The sequence below is a fragment of the Tenrec ecaudatus genome, chromosome 11, assembly GCF_050624435.1.
Source record: "Tenrec ecaudatus isolate mTenEca1 chromosome 11, mTenEca1.hap1, whole genome shotgun sequence".
Taxonomy (NCBI): Eukaryota; Metazoa; Chordata; class Mammalia; order Afrosoricida; family Tenrecidae; genus Tenrec; species Tenrec ecaudatus.
In genome coordinates, this window is record NC_134540.1 from 64,672,343 (window position 1) to 64,687,061 (window position 14,719).

At 44.3% G+C, this 14,719-nt stretch overlaps 2 protein-coding genes across 5 annotated transcripts in view; one reads left to right on the forward strand and one right to left on the reverse strand.

Moving 5' to 3' along the window:
• The window catches only part of KDM3A (lysine demethylase 3A), a 59,890-nt gene extending 55,490 nt beyond the window's left edge, over positions 1 to 4,400 (forward strand). For all 3 annotated transcript variants that reach the window (XM_075563109.1, XM_075563108.1, XM_075563107.1), the window contains exons 22-26: positions 1,179 to 1,298; positions 1,380 to 1,516; positions 2,760 to 2,936; positions 3,018 to 3,152; positions 3,714 to 4,400. In XM_075563109.1, coding sequence (XP_075419224.1) covers positions 1,179 to 1,298; positions 1,380 to 1,516; positions 2,760 to 2,936; positions 3,018 to 3,152; positions 3,714 to 3,794 — 650 coding nt within the window. In that variant the 3' untranslated portion in view covers positions 3,795 to 4,400. The remainder of the gene's footprint in view (positions 1 to 1,178; positions 1,299 to 1,379; positions 1,517 to 2,759; positions 2,937 to 3,017; positions 3,153 to 3,713) is intronic.
• Positions 4,401 to 6,224: 1,824 nt separating this feature from the next.
• Positions 6,225 to 14,719, reverse strand: part of CHMP3 (charged multivesicular body protein 3) — a 68,386-nt gene continuing 59,891 nt past the window's right edge. The window contains exons 5-7 of one of the 2 annotated variants that reach the window (XM_075563113.1): positions 10,060 to 10,174; positions 7,793 to 7,953; positions 6,225 to 7,217 (exon numbers count right to left, since the gene is read on the reverse strand). In XM_075563113.1, coding sequence (XP_075419228.1) covers positions 7,802 to 7,953; positions 10,060 to 10,174 — 267 coding nt within the window. In that variant the 3' untranslated portion in view covers positions 6,225 to 7,217; positions 7,793 to 7,801. Of the gene's footprint in view, positions 7,218 to 7,435; positions 7,954 to 10,059; positions 10,175 to 14,719 lie in introns of those variants that run through there. The other variant, XM_075563112.1, reaches the window with a different exon arrangement.

Sequence of the window (14,719 nt, forward strand, 5' to 3'; positions counted from 1 at the left end):
ACTTCCCTCAGGGAGTCAGCTCCCAGCTTTCTGTGTGAAAAGTGATCTTTAAGGTGCCCCGGGGCCTTGTCTCTTCTCAGAGCCCCCCCAGGCTATGAAAACCTGATGTCACTTAGCAAATCTCAGCTTCCGTAGTTCAAGGGACTTGCACTTCCTAGGATTATTCTTCTTCTGTACTATGCTTTTACTTCTGAGTAGTCCTCCTTGTCTCGTCAGCACATTGATTCCTTTCAGCGGAAAGAGAAGCCCTACAGTTGTTGGGTGCCATCCAGCTGGCTGTGACCCATCGTAACCTCACCATCCTCACAGTGGTGCTGTTTGAATCCATTGTTGCAGTCACTGTGCCCGGTCAGCTCATAGGGTCTCCCTCTTTTCCCTGACCTTGTACTTTACTCCAGTGTGGTTCTCCAGTGATGAAGTGGCCAGAGTGAGAGGAAGCCGCCTCCTCCTCCCTCCCAAGGAACACTGGCAGTAGTTCCTCCCAAAAAAGTCATTTCACTGGTCTAGTCCATGTTCGCCAACAGCACTGCAATTCAAATGCTCCCTTGGTCTTCCTTGTCCGTGGTCCAGTCACTTCATGCAAAGTTTGAGGCCACTGAAATAACCATGGCTTGGTTCATGCAACTTGGTCGTCAAAGTGATACCTTTGCTTTTGAAGATTTTTAAAAGAAGTCTTTTGCCACAGATTTACTCAGTGTGATGATGCCCCATTGGGTTTCGTTGTGGCTGCTCCCGTGGCTGCGACGTTGACGTAGGGGTGTAAACGGATGCTTGCAGCACTTGAGCTCGCTGCTGTGGTAATGGCAGGAGACCCACCTGTAAGTAGCCCGCACAGTCCAAGCCCAGACTGTTAGGGGCTAACTGTACATAAGATTTTCAACTGTGCAGGATTTTCGGTGGCCCTAGTCCCTGCACATTACACGAGAGTCAATTACAGAATGAAATCCTTGACAACTTCTGATTCTTTGTTGCTTAACATATAATTAAACATTTGACAAGGGATTTTTAAAAGAACATTTAAAATATGAAAGAAAATAGTAATAGTAAAGGATGTTCTTGAACTGCATGATGAGAGAAGCCATTTTAAAATTTTTGTGATCACTTATCTCCTGGGGAATAAAAAAGATACTATGATAGTCCTTGTTGTGTTCAGTAAGTTTGAGGCATTCTCTTTGCAGGGTTAATTACTCCAGAAGATAGGAAATACGGGACAACAAATCTTCACTTGGACGTGTCTGATGCCGCTAATGTCATGGTCTATGTGGGGATTCCCAAAGGACAGTGTGACCAAGAAGAAGGTAGGAGGCTGAGGCCGAAGGAGGGGTTATCCTCTCAGCTGGGCACCACAGTCTGATATTTGCTTTCCCTTGTTCTCGAAGTCCTTAAGAGCATCCAAGATGGAGATTCTGATGAACTCACAATAAAGCGATTCATTGAGGGAAAAGAGAAACCAGGAGCCCTATGGCACATATACGCTGCTAAAGACACTGAGAAGATAAGGGGGTTCCTTAAAAAGGTAGGCTTTCTACCCTCAGGACATGGCAGAAAAGACCTCTAATTTGAGGGTACATTTATTTTTTAAAATTGGCCAACTAGCTTTGTATTGTTGGTGACTGTGAAGCTGTTTTACCTTTAAATGTACTGTGCCACACCCAATCTTTCTGTTTTACATTCCTCTTGGCTGTCTAGGTGCTGCTCTCAAGGGGTGTGCGTATTTTGAGAGAAAAGTGTAGAGGGTAGCAGTATTAACAAATTTCTTCCTATTGTGAACTGACTGGGTTGCTTAGGAGTTGTCATAATTTCAGAAGTTAAAATTGTGCACCTGAGATCAGATAGACTGAAGGTGATTTTTAGGGAACGTTTTCTAGATGATTGTTTAGCCCCTTTTATATGCTTCTGTTGTCTCGGAAGTCTGAGCACTTAGGTCACCCCAAAAGGTCACCTATCAAGCCTGGACCCCTGGGTGGCCATGTTGAGTGATTTACTAAGGTACTCCTTTTACTAAGGTCCCTCTTGATTCTGCCCTTCCTCACTTAGTAGTCAGGTAGGAAGGGTTCGGGCCCTGATAGTGGCCATTACCTTGTGTGAAGTGGTCATTGAGAAAAGGTACGCAGGGGTTGTTGGAAGATTCCAGGTGTTTCCTTTCGTTGGCCTTTCAGTTCCAAGCAACTGGGTAAGGTGTGTTCGGTTTTCAACTTTGTCACCACTGAAGTTGCTGGGTGCAACCCTGGTCTCCTTGGTCGTGTGCTCTTTGGTCCTTCTAAGGGACTGGGTGTGCACAGCCCCTTAACTGTTTGAATCTGGCCCAAGGTCAGATGACTTGCAAAAAACCTATTGGTCACCATATTGTTCCTTTGATTGTGTATAGTGAGTCTTCTAATAATGGTTTAAACAGTCCTTCATGAAAGTGTAATCTACATCTATGCTGGGACTATGGTTCAATAGTGAATATGAGTTTACCAGAACAGCCTTATATCAGAAGGAGTCTACAGCTAAGATTGAGCCTACTTTCAAAAGACCTAGTGTAAAGATCCTGTCTGAATATATTTATAAACATGTGCATAGTCTATCAGTTTGAGGGGAAAGCCACATTTTCTCTCCGCGCTCTCCCTTTTTGTTGGTTCAACACTGAGTTTGAGGACGACTTGTGTTTTCCTGCCCACTGGCATGCTTAAGTGGAAGAGCATTTCACATTTACTTACGTCAACACAGTTCACTTACCGTGTTGCTCAGTGTGTTATGTTTGGAATGTTTTCTAGGTATCAGAAGAGCAAGGTCAAGAAAACCCAGCAGACCATGATCCTATTCACGATCAGAGCTGGTATTTAGACCGATCACTAAGAAAACGTCTTCATCAAGAATACGGAGTTCAAGGCTGGGCTATTGTACAGTTCCTTGGGGATGTTGTATTTATCCCAGCAGGCGCTCCACATCAGGTAAGAACCATGACTTTATTCTTCATTCTCTTTATACTATGCGGTCCCCAGGGTGTTACTCACGTGTCTTCTGGTTTCCAGGTTCATAACTTATATAGCTGTATCAAAGTGGCTGAGGACTTTGTTTCTCCAGAGCACGTCAAACACTGCTTCTGGCTCACTCAGGAATTCCGCTATCTGTCACAAACTCACACCAATCATGAGGATAAACTGCAGGTAAGGACAAGGATTCCTAGCATCCTGACTTTGCACTTGAGTGTATTAATGCACTGGTTCCTAGTTCCATTTGTACTTAGTAAAGGAAGAGCAGACTTTGAGGGAACCTCATCTTGGTGTGATATTTCGTTAGACTCTAAAATGACTGCTTGACTAGGAATGCTGATCTGGCTCAACTGCAGTCAGGGGTCTTGAAGAAAGTAATTCTGCAGTGTTATTACGATTGAAGGTAGAGAAGAAGTGATTCTTCAGAGTGTGCTATTTCATCTTGTATTTGGAAAGTGAGAGGAATAAATTCTGAAACTGAGACTCCTGGACCCTGGGACTTTTGCCCTTCCCTGAGGGGGGGCCATCTGGCACATATCCTGGGCAAAGGGGACAATGAGGTTTTACCCTCTATTAGAGAGTCATGGGGCTTAAAATGGATTTGAAATACTGGCCTGGAGCAGCTCTGAGACATTTTTAATGAATGTTTTAAATTCTAATTAGCAGGGGGAAAGGCTGTGATTATTGGTGACAGGTTTTAGGGTAAAATAACCGCATTTTCTTCCTTGATTTCAGGTGAAGAATGTTATCTACCATGCAGTGAAAGATGCGGTTGCTATGCTGAAAGCCAGTGAAACCACTTTGGGCAAACCCTAAGCGCCCCAGAGACGCCTTAACCCCCCGCAGGATGGAAGGGAATTATCGGCAGCTGTTCAAACTCTTCAGGCAGGATTCCTGTGGACTTTGAGATTCATGTTACCTCATCTTCTTTTTTAAACCGTACCCTACTTGTGAGGGTACTTTGTCTAATGTATATAGCTAGTGTTTGCAGACACTAAATGTGTATATGTAGTAACTATTACAGAACATGCATTCGTAAACTGACTTCTCACCTAGTTCACAATTTTTACCAACCTGTAAAAAAAAAATCAGCTCTGAAACAATATTCAATTATTCCCCAGCTGTCTGGTTGGACAGTTAGTCAAATGGATTTATTAACGATTAGAAGTCACTGTGCAGCTTATTTGGTTTGTATTGTCTCGTGTCTGTGAATGCCCCCTCCCCCTCCCCGTAGGGTTGAGACGAGCAATGGAGGAATCGAGCGCCAATGCTGCTGTCCTCCTTGTATTGCATAGGGTTGGCATTATATAGCAGAAACCAACTACTGGACAATTATTGGGATTAACTGTCTTTAGTTACATGAAATTTTAATTTAAATGAAGCTTTGCTAATTTTAAGTGTTAAGCATTTTGCATTAAAGTATTCATGTAATACTTTGGCTCAGTTTATTGGCCTCTGGTTGGGGACTCAACTCATGTCTCAAGAGTTATAGGTGTTAAGATTGGTTTAGGGAGCTTTTAGATGCAACAAGAAGTGAGACTTCAAGATTACAGTGAAGAGGACATCCCATCTAGAGGTACAGTCAGGGAAATGAGCCTAATACAGTGTAACCCACACAGGTCCAGGCTAGTACACAAAGCACTCCAGGTTAAGAATCCACCAACCACGTTTGAGAAGTAATGGCCAACATCACAGAAGCCTCCGCTGGACTGGTCCTGGGACGACGCCTTCCGCCAAACGATCATAGTCGCCCTTAGTATTCTAGCACTATCGTTTGAATTTTTATTATTCTGCCATTTGTTCTTTTTATGGTGTTGCATGGAGTTTGTTCTACTTTGTGGAATATCCCATTGTGTGAATATACAATGATTTATCTTTTATAATTCTAATGAACATTTAGATTCTTTTCACATGGGTTTATTCCTAATAGTGAGTATTGAGTCAATATGTATACGTTCATATACTGTTAGTAGACCATGCCAAATTCTTTCAAAGCAGGTACACTGATTTAAGCACCAGTAGTGTGTCCTGGCCAATAATGCATATTGGTAGCCTTTCTTTGCTAATAAGTAGGTCTTAAACTATCTTACCTACTTACTTTTCTTAGTTGTCCTCACTGTTTTTTTAACTAGCCAGTCTGCCATTTCCAGCAGTAGAGGCCCCTTTCTTGCAGGTGTTTTAAAAAAAATTTTTTTATTTTTTGTGGAAGGTAATTCACCCATTTAAAGTGTATTAACTTGGTGATGGTTAGTATGTTCGCGCTACTGAAATTTCAGCAGAGAAATGGAAAACTCTAAAAAGAGAAACCACATGGGGTTTCTAGAAGGAAAGACAGTCTTAAGTGAATGGATGGGGCCCTAGCAGTCAACAAGCCACAAGACAAAGGATCAAAGGATTATTCCTCAAGCAAATAGGTGTGGATAGCAAATAATCTAACATGTGCAACTGGATTCTAAGTAATAGAATTAATGAAGTGACAAGGTATCAATTGAAAAGTTCTCAAAATAGCTATAAGATACCAATATCTTGGAAATTCCCAAGAGGGGTAAATATAAAGAAAACTATACTTAAGACATACCATAATCAAAGGCTGTGGCTGGGGTCGGTGGGAGACACGTCAAAAGCAGACAGAATGGGGTGGGCATACTGTGAAAGCTGTTCTCATCAGAATGGAAGAAATCAGAATATATTTTCGATATAAAGGTATCAAAATGTTATACCCTCCAAAAGGCATTAGGCACAGATAACTTTATAAGTGAGTTTTTACCAAATCTACACCAAGTGGATAAAAATCTGGGACATCTATCAACCTATTTTGTAAGGCTAGTATACCAACGTCTCGACACCCACGGTTATGTTCCAAACACGTACACCAGATTGTGAAAATGGAGGGTTGCCTCATCAGTTCATCACTACTGACTTGTAAACCGATGAGAATTGTGGTCCAGGTGAGGTCGCCCATAATTTTAAGCCAGCAAAGCCAGCATTCCTCTTACCATGCACCTGGTTTTCAGTACTGCCAGATGTCCAAATGCACAAAACAGGCTTTACAGTATGTCATTGATGAGAAATGTCAGCTAGATTGTTGGTAAAGGAATAGGTGTTTTAATGCCAAAAATGTGCTAAGAACAATACAAGAAAGGAAATCATGGGCCAATAGCGTCTACAAACTTAAAAGAATTCTAGCTGAAACAAGTTCCAGTTTAGTGTATAAAATGTATGTTGTGACCAAAAACAGATTGTCTAAGAAATACACGGTTGGTTTAACATCAACATGAGTGTACATGTTAACTTCTTTCTCACAGAAGGCAGTGACAAGGCCACAGGATCACTTCCAAAGATGCAAAATAGAAATACTTAGTAAAACAACGTTTAAAAATAGGTTTTTGCAACTGAAAATTACATCTAGGAGGGAATGTCCTTAATTTACAGACGGTGTTTTCCTGACTGCTCTGGACAAACCACATTGAGAGACGGTTTGGTGGCAGCTGCTCTCTGGTGCTTGTCAAGTCCGCTCCAACTGCTGGACGGTGAATGTTTAAAGCAAGAGCTGTGAGAGGTTGGTGCTGGTCCTAAAAGCCTGAGGACCGGGAAGCTTTCATTTGGAGGTCTGCACAGCAGCCACTTTGCCTCCCAGATGCCAGGCTCGTCCAGGACTGTCCGACTCCCCCAGTCAGCAGGTAGAAGCCCAGCAGAGAATACCAGGGGAAAAGGATGAGGAGAGGCAGGCACAGGAACTCCCCAACACCTGTTGATGCTGGGTGAGACCACTGGGTGGCACATTTAAAATGTGACTATCCACTTAAGACAAGAACTGCTTGGGGGTTTGGAGTGGCCCTTCTTCATTCCAGTATCCTGTGCAGAAACTAGCTGGATAAAGGTGGTCCAGCAGCTGTAGCCGGAAGATGAAATTGAGAGGAAGAGGCAGGCCCTCTGCATTTGAGAGTATTTGAGAACCTGCTGGAGGCTCTCCTGTCCCTTCGTCCTGCTGAGCTCGAGCAGTTCACATCTCAGTCACCTATGTCGAAGCTGACACTGATTTATACATGCTTTTTCGGGATCCTCCAGATGTGCGAGAACATGTCATGAAGAATGACCACACCCTTGCCCCTTGCTGGTCAGCGCCCAGCTTTTCCAAAGCACTGTGGGCAGGCTCGTAGCTCATGCACCCGTGACAACCAGCTCAAAGCAAGTTGAAGCAGGGCAAAAGGTTCCACAGCTAGCCCTTCTGGGCATGACCTGTAACGGGAAAGAGTGATGGGTCACCACAGCACACTGGGCACGTACCTGGCCATACTACACAATGTGGACTCTTCAGCTGACGGCACAATCTCTAAGCATCACTTTTGGTTAAAAAGGTGGCGAAATACAAGTATGTGGCTCCCTCCCATGTCTGGTTGCTCAGGACCAGCACATCCTCTCCAAGGCCAACAACTGGGGGTAGCAAACACTGTCGGTTCAGCCTACCAGAAGACCAAGTCTTAAAGCAGAAATTTATTAAAATCCTTTACATAGTGTTTACAGACAAAAATGTACAGAGCCCTCAACATTCAGGCAATCAATTCTACTCTCAGAAGTACTGTGAGAAGACAGAATTCTTTGACCTCCTCCCAATAAGATACATCTGTTTATACCCCTGAAAACGAAGCATTTAATCACGCCACCTCAGAAGAAACAATCCCTTTAATCCCTAACACCTCTGCAGAGAATGAAGAGATTTAGCAGAGAACCTCCTCCAGAATGCGATGCCTCGAGACAGGCGTAGTGCGAGGGACACAGAAAATGGTGGCTATTTCAGAGGTGTGTGCGTGTACCCAGCAACCCTAGCTGCGGAGTGTGGCCAGTCGGGACTGCATGGCCTCCAAAGCCTCGTCATCCTCCTCCTCCTCCTCCTCTTCTGTGGCAGCCGTTGCTCCTTGAGGCACAGGATCCGGAAGGGCATCTGTCACTTTACTGGGTGCTTTGCCCAAGGCCCCTGAAGAGAAAACAGCAGGTCACCAAAGCACTGGCTTTAGGAAGTGGCCCCTGGGCCTCCCTGCCTTCCTCACAGCTGGACCAAGTGGACAAGAAAGGAAAAGAGGCTGTTCTGATGGAGTTTGTCTCACTCTGACAAATGTGCAAGCATCAGCTTGTAATGATACCAAAATCGTAGTAACAGGATTTTTATTTGAAGAACCTGGGCTTTGATACTCGGGACTTGAATCCTTAAACACACATAAAAACTTAAAATTTCCCAAATCTATGGTGTTAAATCTCCTGAGTAAAATTGATTTAAAGTCTTTTAGAAATTTTTCCTGAAATAACTACTCTCCTTGCTGGCAAGTCGATTTTAACTCCTGGTGACTCTGTGTGTGTGGTAAACTGTGCTTCCCAGGGTTTTCAAGGTCATGACCTTTCAGAAGCCCATTACCAGGCCTGCCTCCTGGGCTGCCTCGGGGTGGGCTCCAACCACCAGCACTTTCAGGGAGTGGTAGAAATGCTTCACCACTGGTGCCACCCAGGGACTAGCTCTAACAGCTTAAAAGCAAATAAATATAAAGGTAGTTCTACCAGTTATACTTTATTGAACATAAAACTCAGGAAATCCAAAAGTAGAAATAAAATTCCAAAACTCATTAACCATCACTCAGTGATAACTATGAAAGCTAATTTTATCCTCCCTCCTAGGTTTTTTTCTATAGACTTCTTAGGAAATGATAGATTTCTGTAGCAAATCAACTATCTATCATAGATTTGTAGTGCTGTGATGGTTCACTTTATGTATCAACTTGAATAGGCTATGGTGTCTCACGATTTGGACGAATAGTTGACTAGTTGCTGTTCCATGATGTAATCTAATGTAATCTAATCACCTGACGTCATGCCATATCATCAACTGGTCTGTTGAAAGGGGAGTTTCCTTAGGGTGGGTTCTACCTTTAGCTACAAATAGATCTTTGGAGAGAACTTGCCCTTCGCCACTCTATACTCTTCCCATGATCTGAGCTATGGCGCTGGGGGGCAAGCCTGTCAACGTTCTCAGCCTGCCACCTCGTCTGTGGATCGTGGTTCCATGTGTTTAAATGGGGCCCCTTGCTTCTCTGGAGAGTTGGAACCTATGTGATGGTGGAGGGTGTGTGTGCACACACACATGTATCCCATCTATACGTTTCTCATATATTTACTTACTGCAACTAAGTAAATAGACCAATTTCTCTCTCTACACAAACACATGTGTGTATATATTTCTCATTGGTTTTATTTCTCTAGAGAAGCCTAAGGCGAGTACTCCATTAAAACAGATATAACACAAATGATTCAACCAATATTTAAATATTTAAATCATTAAGTGTTTCAAAGGCTTAAAATGATCAACACTACTACCATGGACTTCCTTGAGCAAAATGTTTGAGCCCATCCTTAATTTTTTCATTACAGTCCCTCCTAAAAGTTGATCTGCTACTTCAATAGCTTTTGACAGCTCTTGACAAATTGTTATCAAGTAATGGAACCCATTTAAACCAAACAATCGTGTCTGAGTATAAATAGCTTCCTTTAAAAGCTCTAGGCACTCAAAAGTTCCTTATTTTTGTGTTTTTAACAAAGATGGCGGTAGATATTGTGGTCATTTTTCAAGAAATAGCTTAGATACACACCTAAAATAACAAGGAGCCCTGGTGGCACGTTGGTTATGCCCTGGGCTGCTAACCATTAGGTCAGCAGTTCAAAAACACCAGCTGCTCCCAGGGCGAGTGGCGAGGCTTTCTATTCCTGTAAAGACTTAGGTCATGCCCTGTTGGTTGAAAGGAAACTTTCCTTAAGGAGGGTTCTGCTCTCAGAAACTTGCCAGAGCTCCACTCTGTACTCTTATCACCTGAGCTATGGATCTGGGATGCAAGCCTACAGGGAGAGTTCGACTCTCCACTCTAGGGTCGCTATGAGTCAGAAAGGACTCACTGGCAACGAGGAAAATAAAAACAAGTCTGAGTGCGGCAGCTCTACCCTAGAGAAAGTGGGAGGAATGGCCACGAGGGGAGAGGAGGAGGGGGAGTCCCACTAAGTCATACCTGCTGTAATTTCTTTAAAAAAAATTTTTTTTTACCTGCTGTAATTTCAAACAGAATCTTGTCAATTTCCATTTCTGCTTCTTCTTCCATTTCTTCTTGATCCTCCATGCTTTCAAAAGTGTCTTCTAACATCTCTTCTATGATCCCAGCCTAAACACAGAAAAACAGTCATCCTATCTAACAGATGCCCCTCAGGGGCCAGCACTGGCCAAGCTCACCTCCACATTAACCAGTTTGGGGGTTGGCATACAAGGTAAGTTGAGCCAAAAGAAGCTCTGGAGGTTGCTCTCTGTCCACAGGCAGATGGCTCAAAGGGAAGTGGATCTACAAAGCTGGAACCAAGGCTGGGAGGGCACTCCTGGCTAGCAGCAGAGCTTCCCGTGTAACGCAGCCATTATATGGCAGCTCTTGAGGACCGTGCTGACCTCTCCTGGGAAGTAACTACCCTTACATGGCAAATATAAGCTGCGAATGCAGGAGCTGAGGATGGTGTGTTCACTGTGGAAGCCATAGCAGACACTGTTAAATGCCCAGGGCAGGGTGGGCCCCATGGAACCAAAAGAAAGGTTTGTAGAAGATGGGAGGAGGTCCAGATTACAAGTGCTAGCAGGTAAGGGCCGACACTGGGTCTGGCTAAGGCCAGAAGCAAGATGCTCATCCCAGAATCATCTGATGAGCCTGCTGACTCTAAGGGCCCTAAGGTGATTTCTCATGTACCTTGTTGTAGGGACAGGAATGCTTAGGGCTAATCCAGAGGGTCTGGCAAGCATCAATCAGTCCACCGAAGCCCAATTACCCACTCCTGGGTACACAGTTAGTCCTCCTGTTTCTGGACTCACCGAGGTAATGGTCCTCTTACCAGAAGCCCATGCCTGGCAGCCTGCAGATGCCATTCATCAAGGGCTTCAGGGTCCCACTGAGCAGCATGGACCTTTGCACTCCAGTCCCAGACCTGGACAACAGGGCCCTGTGCTCTTCCCGCTGCAGTGGCCTCGCCTCCTCAACAACGCCAATGGACTGTTTCTGTTCACTGCTTTTCGAAGTAAAGGAGCAGAATTGGACCTTACGGTGCACAAAGAAGGCTACTCGTATGCCTAGACCGAGAGGAGGGCTGCTGAGTGACTGGTGGGGCACAAGGAGAGGAAGGAGGTGGTTTAGGCGGCTCAATGGCTGCCAGGAGAGGAAAAGTCTGGATTACTTTGTAACCAGCAACAATTGAAGCCCTTGCGTTGTACCTGAAAGTACTGGTGAGTCCGGAGCAGAAGAGCATGCGTGGCTGCTCCTGCCCCTGGTTGCCCGCACAGCCTCAAGAGCACGGCTCTCCTGGACAGCATGGATGGATTTGACGATTTCAGGCAATCCGCCTGCTTTTCTGCTGCCAGACTACTGAATGAGGTGACTCTTGATGACAAGCACCTAGCTGATACTCTACTCTTCCCATCACAGAACACTTTCTTCACAATGCCGAACATGAAAGAATATGAAAATTCATAGGCCTAGACATCCAGTAGAGCCCTCCAGCAGGTCTGGCTGAATGAGAGACTCCTCTCTGTGAGAGCTACTGTAAAGGGCTTCTAGGATTCGGGCTGCTAACAGCAGGATCAGCAGTTCGAAAGCACCAGCGACGACACAGGAAAAACACAAAACTTTTTAAAGAGTTGGTCTTGGGAACTCAGAGGCAATTCTACCCTGTCCTGTAAGGTCACCATAGGAATCTTCATGGGGATCCCATGGGGATCTTCAATAGGTACCTGGAGGTGCATCTTAAGATGCATTTGGTAAATGCACTGGGCCGCTAACTGCAAGACCAGCGGTTTGAAACCGCCAGCTGCTGTGTGGGAGAGAGAGGACTCTCTCTACTCTGGTGAAGAGCTACAGTCTTGGACACCCACAGGGGCAGTTCTGCCCGGTCCTTACAGGGTTGCTGTGAGAATCAACTGGGTTTTTGGAGATACAAGCACATACAAGTGTCATGGGCTTCACTTCTCCAGTAACCCTGCCATAGCACTTCAGTTCCCGTGGCCTCTGCAGCAGCAGGTGACCAGGCCAGACATCCTGAGTGCAGCCCCGGAGCTGTCACCACGACCGCTGCAACCTTAACTAGTTACCTGGGTTTCCTCCTACGGGGGAAGCGAAGAAGGGGATACGTGTATCTGTCCCCAAAGGCTCATGGAAAGAGGCAATAGGGCAGTGGGGACAGGAGCACGGAGCAGAGGCTAAGCAACAATGGCCCCCTTAGCCCTTGTCCCTGTCGAAGGACCACCACTGGAGGCCCGGATCCTGGGGGAGCAGATATGTGTGCACCTTCTATTTTGTTCTCAATGCTTGTTGTTAGGTGGCATCTAGTTGGTTCCAATCCATAGCGACCCTATGTGTAACAGAATGAAAACCTGTCAAGTCCTGTGCCATCATCACGATTGCTATGCTTCAGCCCCTTGTTGCGGCCACTGTGCCAGTCCATGTCACAGAGGGTGCTCTTTCTTTCGCTGCCCTCCGACTTTACCAAGCACGCTGTCCTTCTCCAGAGACGAGTCTCTCCTGACCACATGTCCAAAGTACATATGATGAAGTCTCACTATCCCCACTTAGAAGGAGCATTCTGGCTGTATTTGCTCCTAGCTAGATTTGTTTCTACTTTTGGCAATCTATAGTACTTTCAGTAGTCTTCACCAACACCATAGTTCAAATGCATTGACTTTGATATTCCTTATTTAATGTCCAACTTTCACCTGCATGGGAGGAGATTGAAAATGCCATGGCGTGGGTCAGGCGCACCTCAGCCCTCAGTAACAGCCTGCTTTTCAACACCGTACAGTGGCCTCGTGCAGCAACATTTAGTCAAGGCAATGCATCACTTGGTCTCTCAACTGCTGCTTCCATAAAAGCAAGACAAAATCCGGGACATCTTCAATCTTTTCTTGTAGTTGTGAGGATTTTTGTTTTCTTTACATTAAGTTGTAATCCACATTGAAGGCTGTGATCCTTGATCTTCATCAGCAAGTGCAGCTTTAAGTCCTCCTCACGTTCAACAAGCAAGGTTGTGTCATTTGTATACTGAAGGTTGTTAAGAGGCCTTCCTCTAATCCTGTTGCCAAGTTCTTTCACATATAGTCCAGCTTCTCTGATTATCTGCTCAGTACACAGATTGAGTAAGTACGGTGTGAAGATACAACCCTGACGCACACCTTACAGATGCTAACTTACGCAGCACTGCCTTGTTCTGTTTGAGATTGACTCGACCCATACACAAGTTCCGCATGACCACAATGTAGCGTTCTGAAACTCTCCTTCTTCTCAATGTGACCGACGGTTTATGAGCCACAGTTGAAGGCCTTTGCATAGTCAATAGAACCCAAGTAAGCACCTTCCTGTTACTCTGCTGTCAGCCAAGAACCATCTGACATCGGAAATGATAACCTTTGTGCCACGAATCTGGCTTGAATTTCTGGCAGCTCCTGTTTAATGTGCTGCAGCAATTGTTGAATAATTTTCGGCAAAATTTTACTTGCATGTGATATTAATGATATTGTTCAACAATTTTTTATATTAGGTTGGGTCACCTTTCTTTGTAACGGGTACAAATATGGCCTCTTCCAGTCAGTTGGCCAGGTAGGTAGATGTCTTCCTACTTTCTTGGCAGAGCCAAGTGAGTGCTTCCTCAGCTTGTGGACACCTTTCCATTGGTAGTCCATCAATTCCGGAAGCCTTATTTTTGCCTAATACCTTCAGGGCAGCTTGGACTTCTTCCTTTAGTACCACCAATTCTTGATCATATGCTACTTCTTGCAATGGCTGAATGTCAACTAGTTCTTTTTGGTAAAGTGACTGTATTCCTTCCATCTTCAAGTATCCTTCATCATTCAATAGTTTACCCACAGAATCTTTTAATATTAAAACTCAAGGCTTGAGTTTTTCTTCAGTTCTTTCAGCTTCAGATATGTGCAGCATATTCATTTGGGTGTTGTAACTTCAGGTCTTTGCACATTATTTCCTTGTAATACTTTGTCTTCTGGAGCTGCTCTTTGAAATTCTCTATGCAATTCTTTTACTTCCTCATTTCTTCCATTTGCTTCAGCAACTCTGTGATCAAGACAAGTTTCAGAGTCTTATCTGACATCCCCTTGATCTTTTCTTTCCTGACCTTTTGCTTTCTTCAGGGATGATGTTCTTGATGTCCTTCCACAGCTCATCAGGTCTTCTGCCATTGGTGTTCAGTGTGTCAAATCTCCTCTTGAGATGTTCTGGAAATTCAGGCGTGAAATACTCAACACTGCATTTTGGCCTCTCTTATGGACTTGTTTTAATTTTCTTCAACCTAAACCTGAACTTGCATATGAGCAAATGATGATCTGTGTTCTTCAGTCAGTCCCTGGCCTCATTTTAGCTGCTAATACTGAGCTTCTTCATCATCTCTTCCCACAGATGTGGTAAATTTGATTTCTGTGTATTTCACCTGAAGAAGTCTAAACATATAGTTGCTGTTCATGTTGCTGAAAACAACAACAACAACACCTTGTTGGTCTTGCCAAATTCTATGATGTGATCTCTAACTTCGTTTCTATCACCAAGGACATAAGAAGGGCTACCAAAACAACAACAACAACAACAACAACAACAACAACAAAAAACTCCGGAATTAATTTTTTCAAAGCTATGAATGAAATTTTTTTTTTACAAAACAACTTTATCATCTTC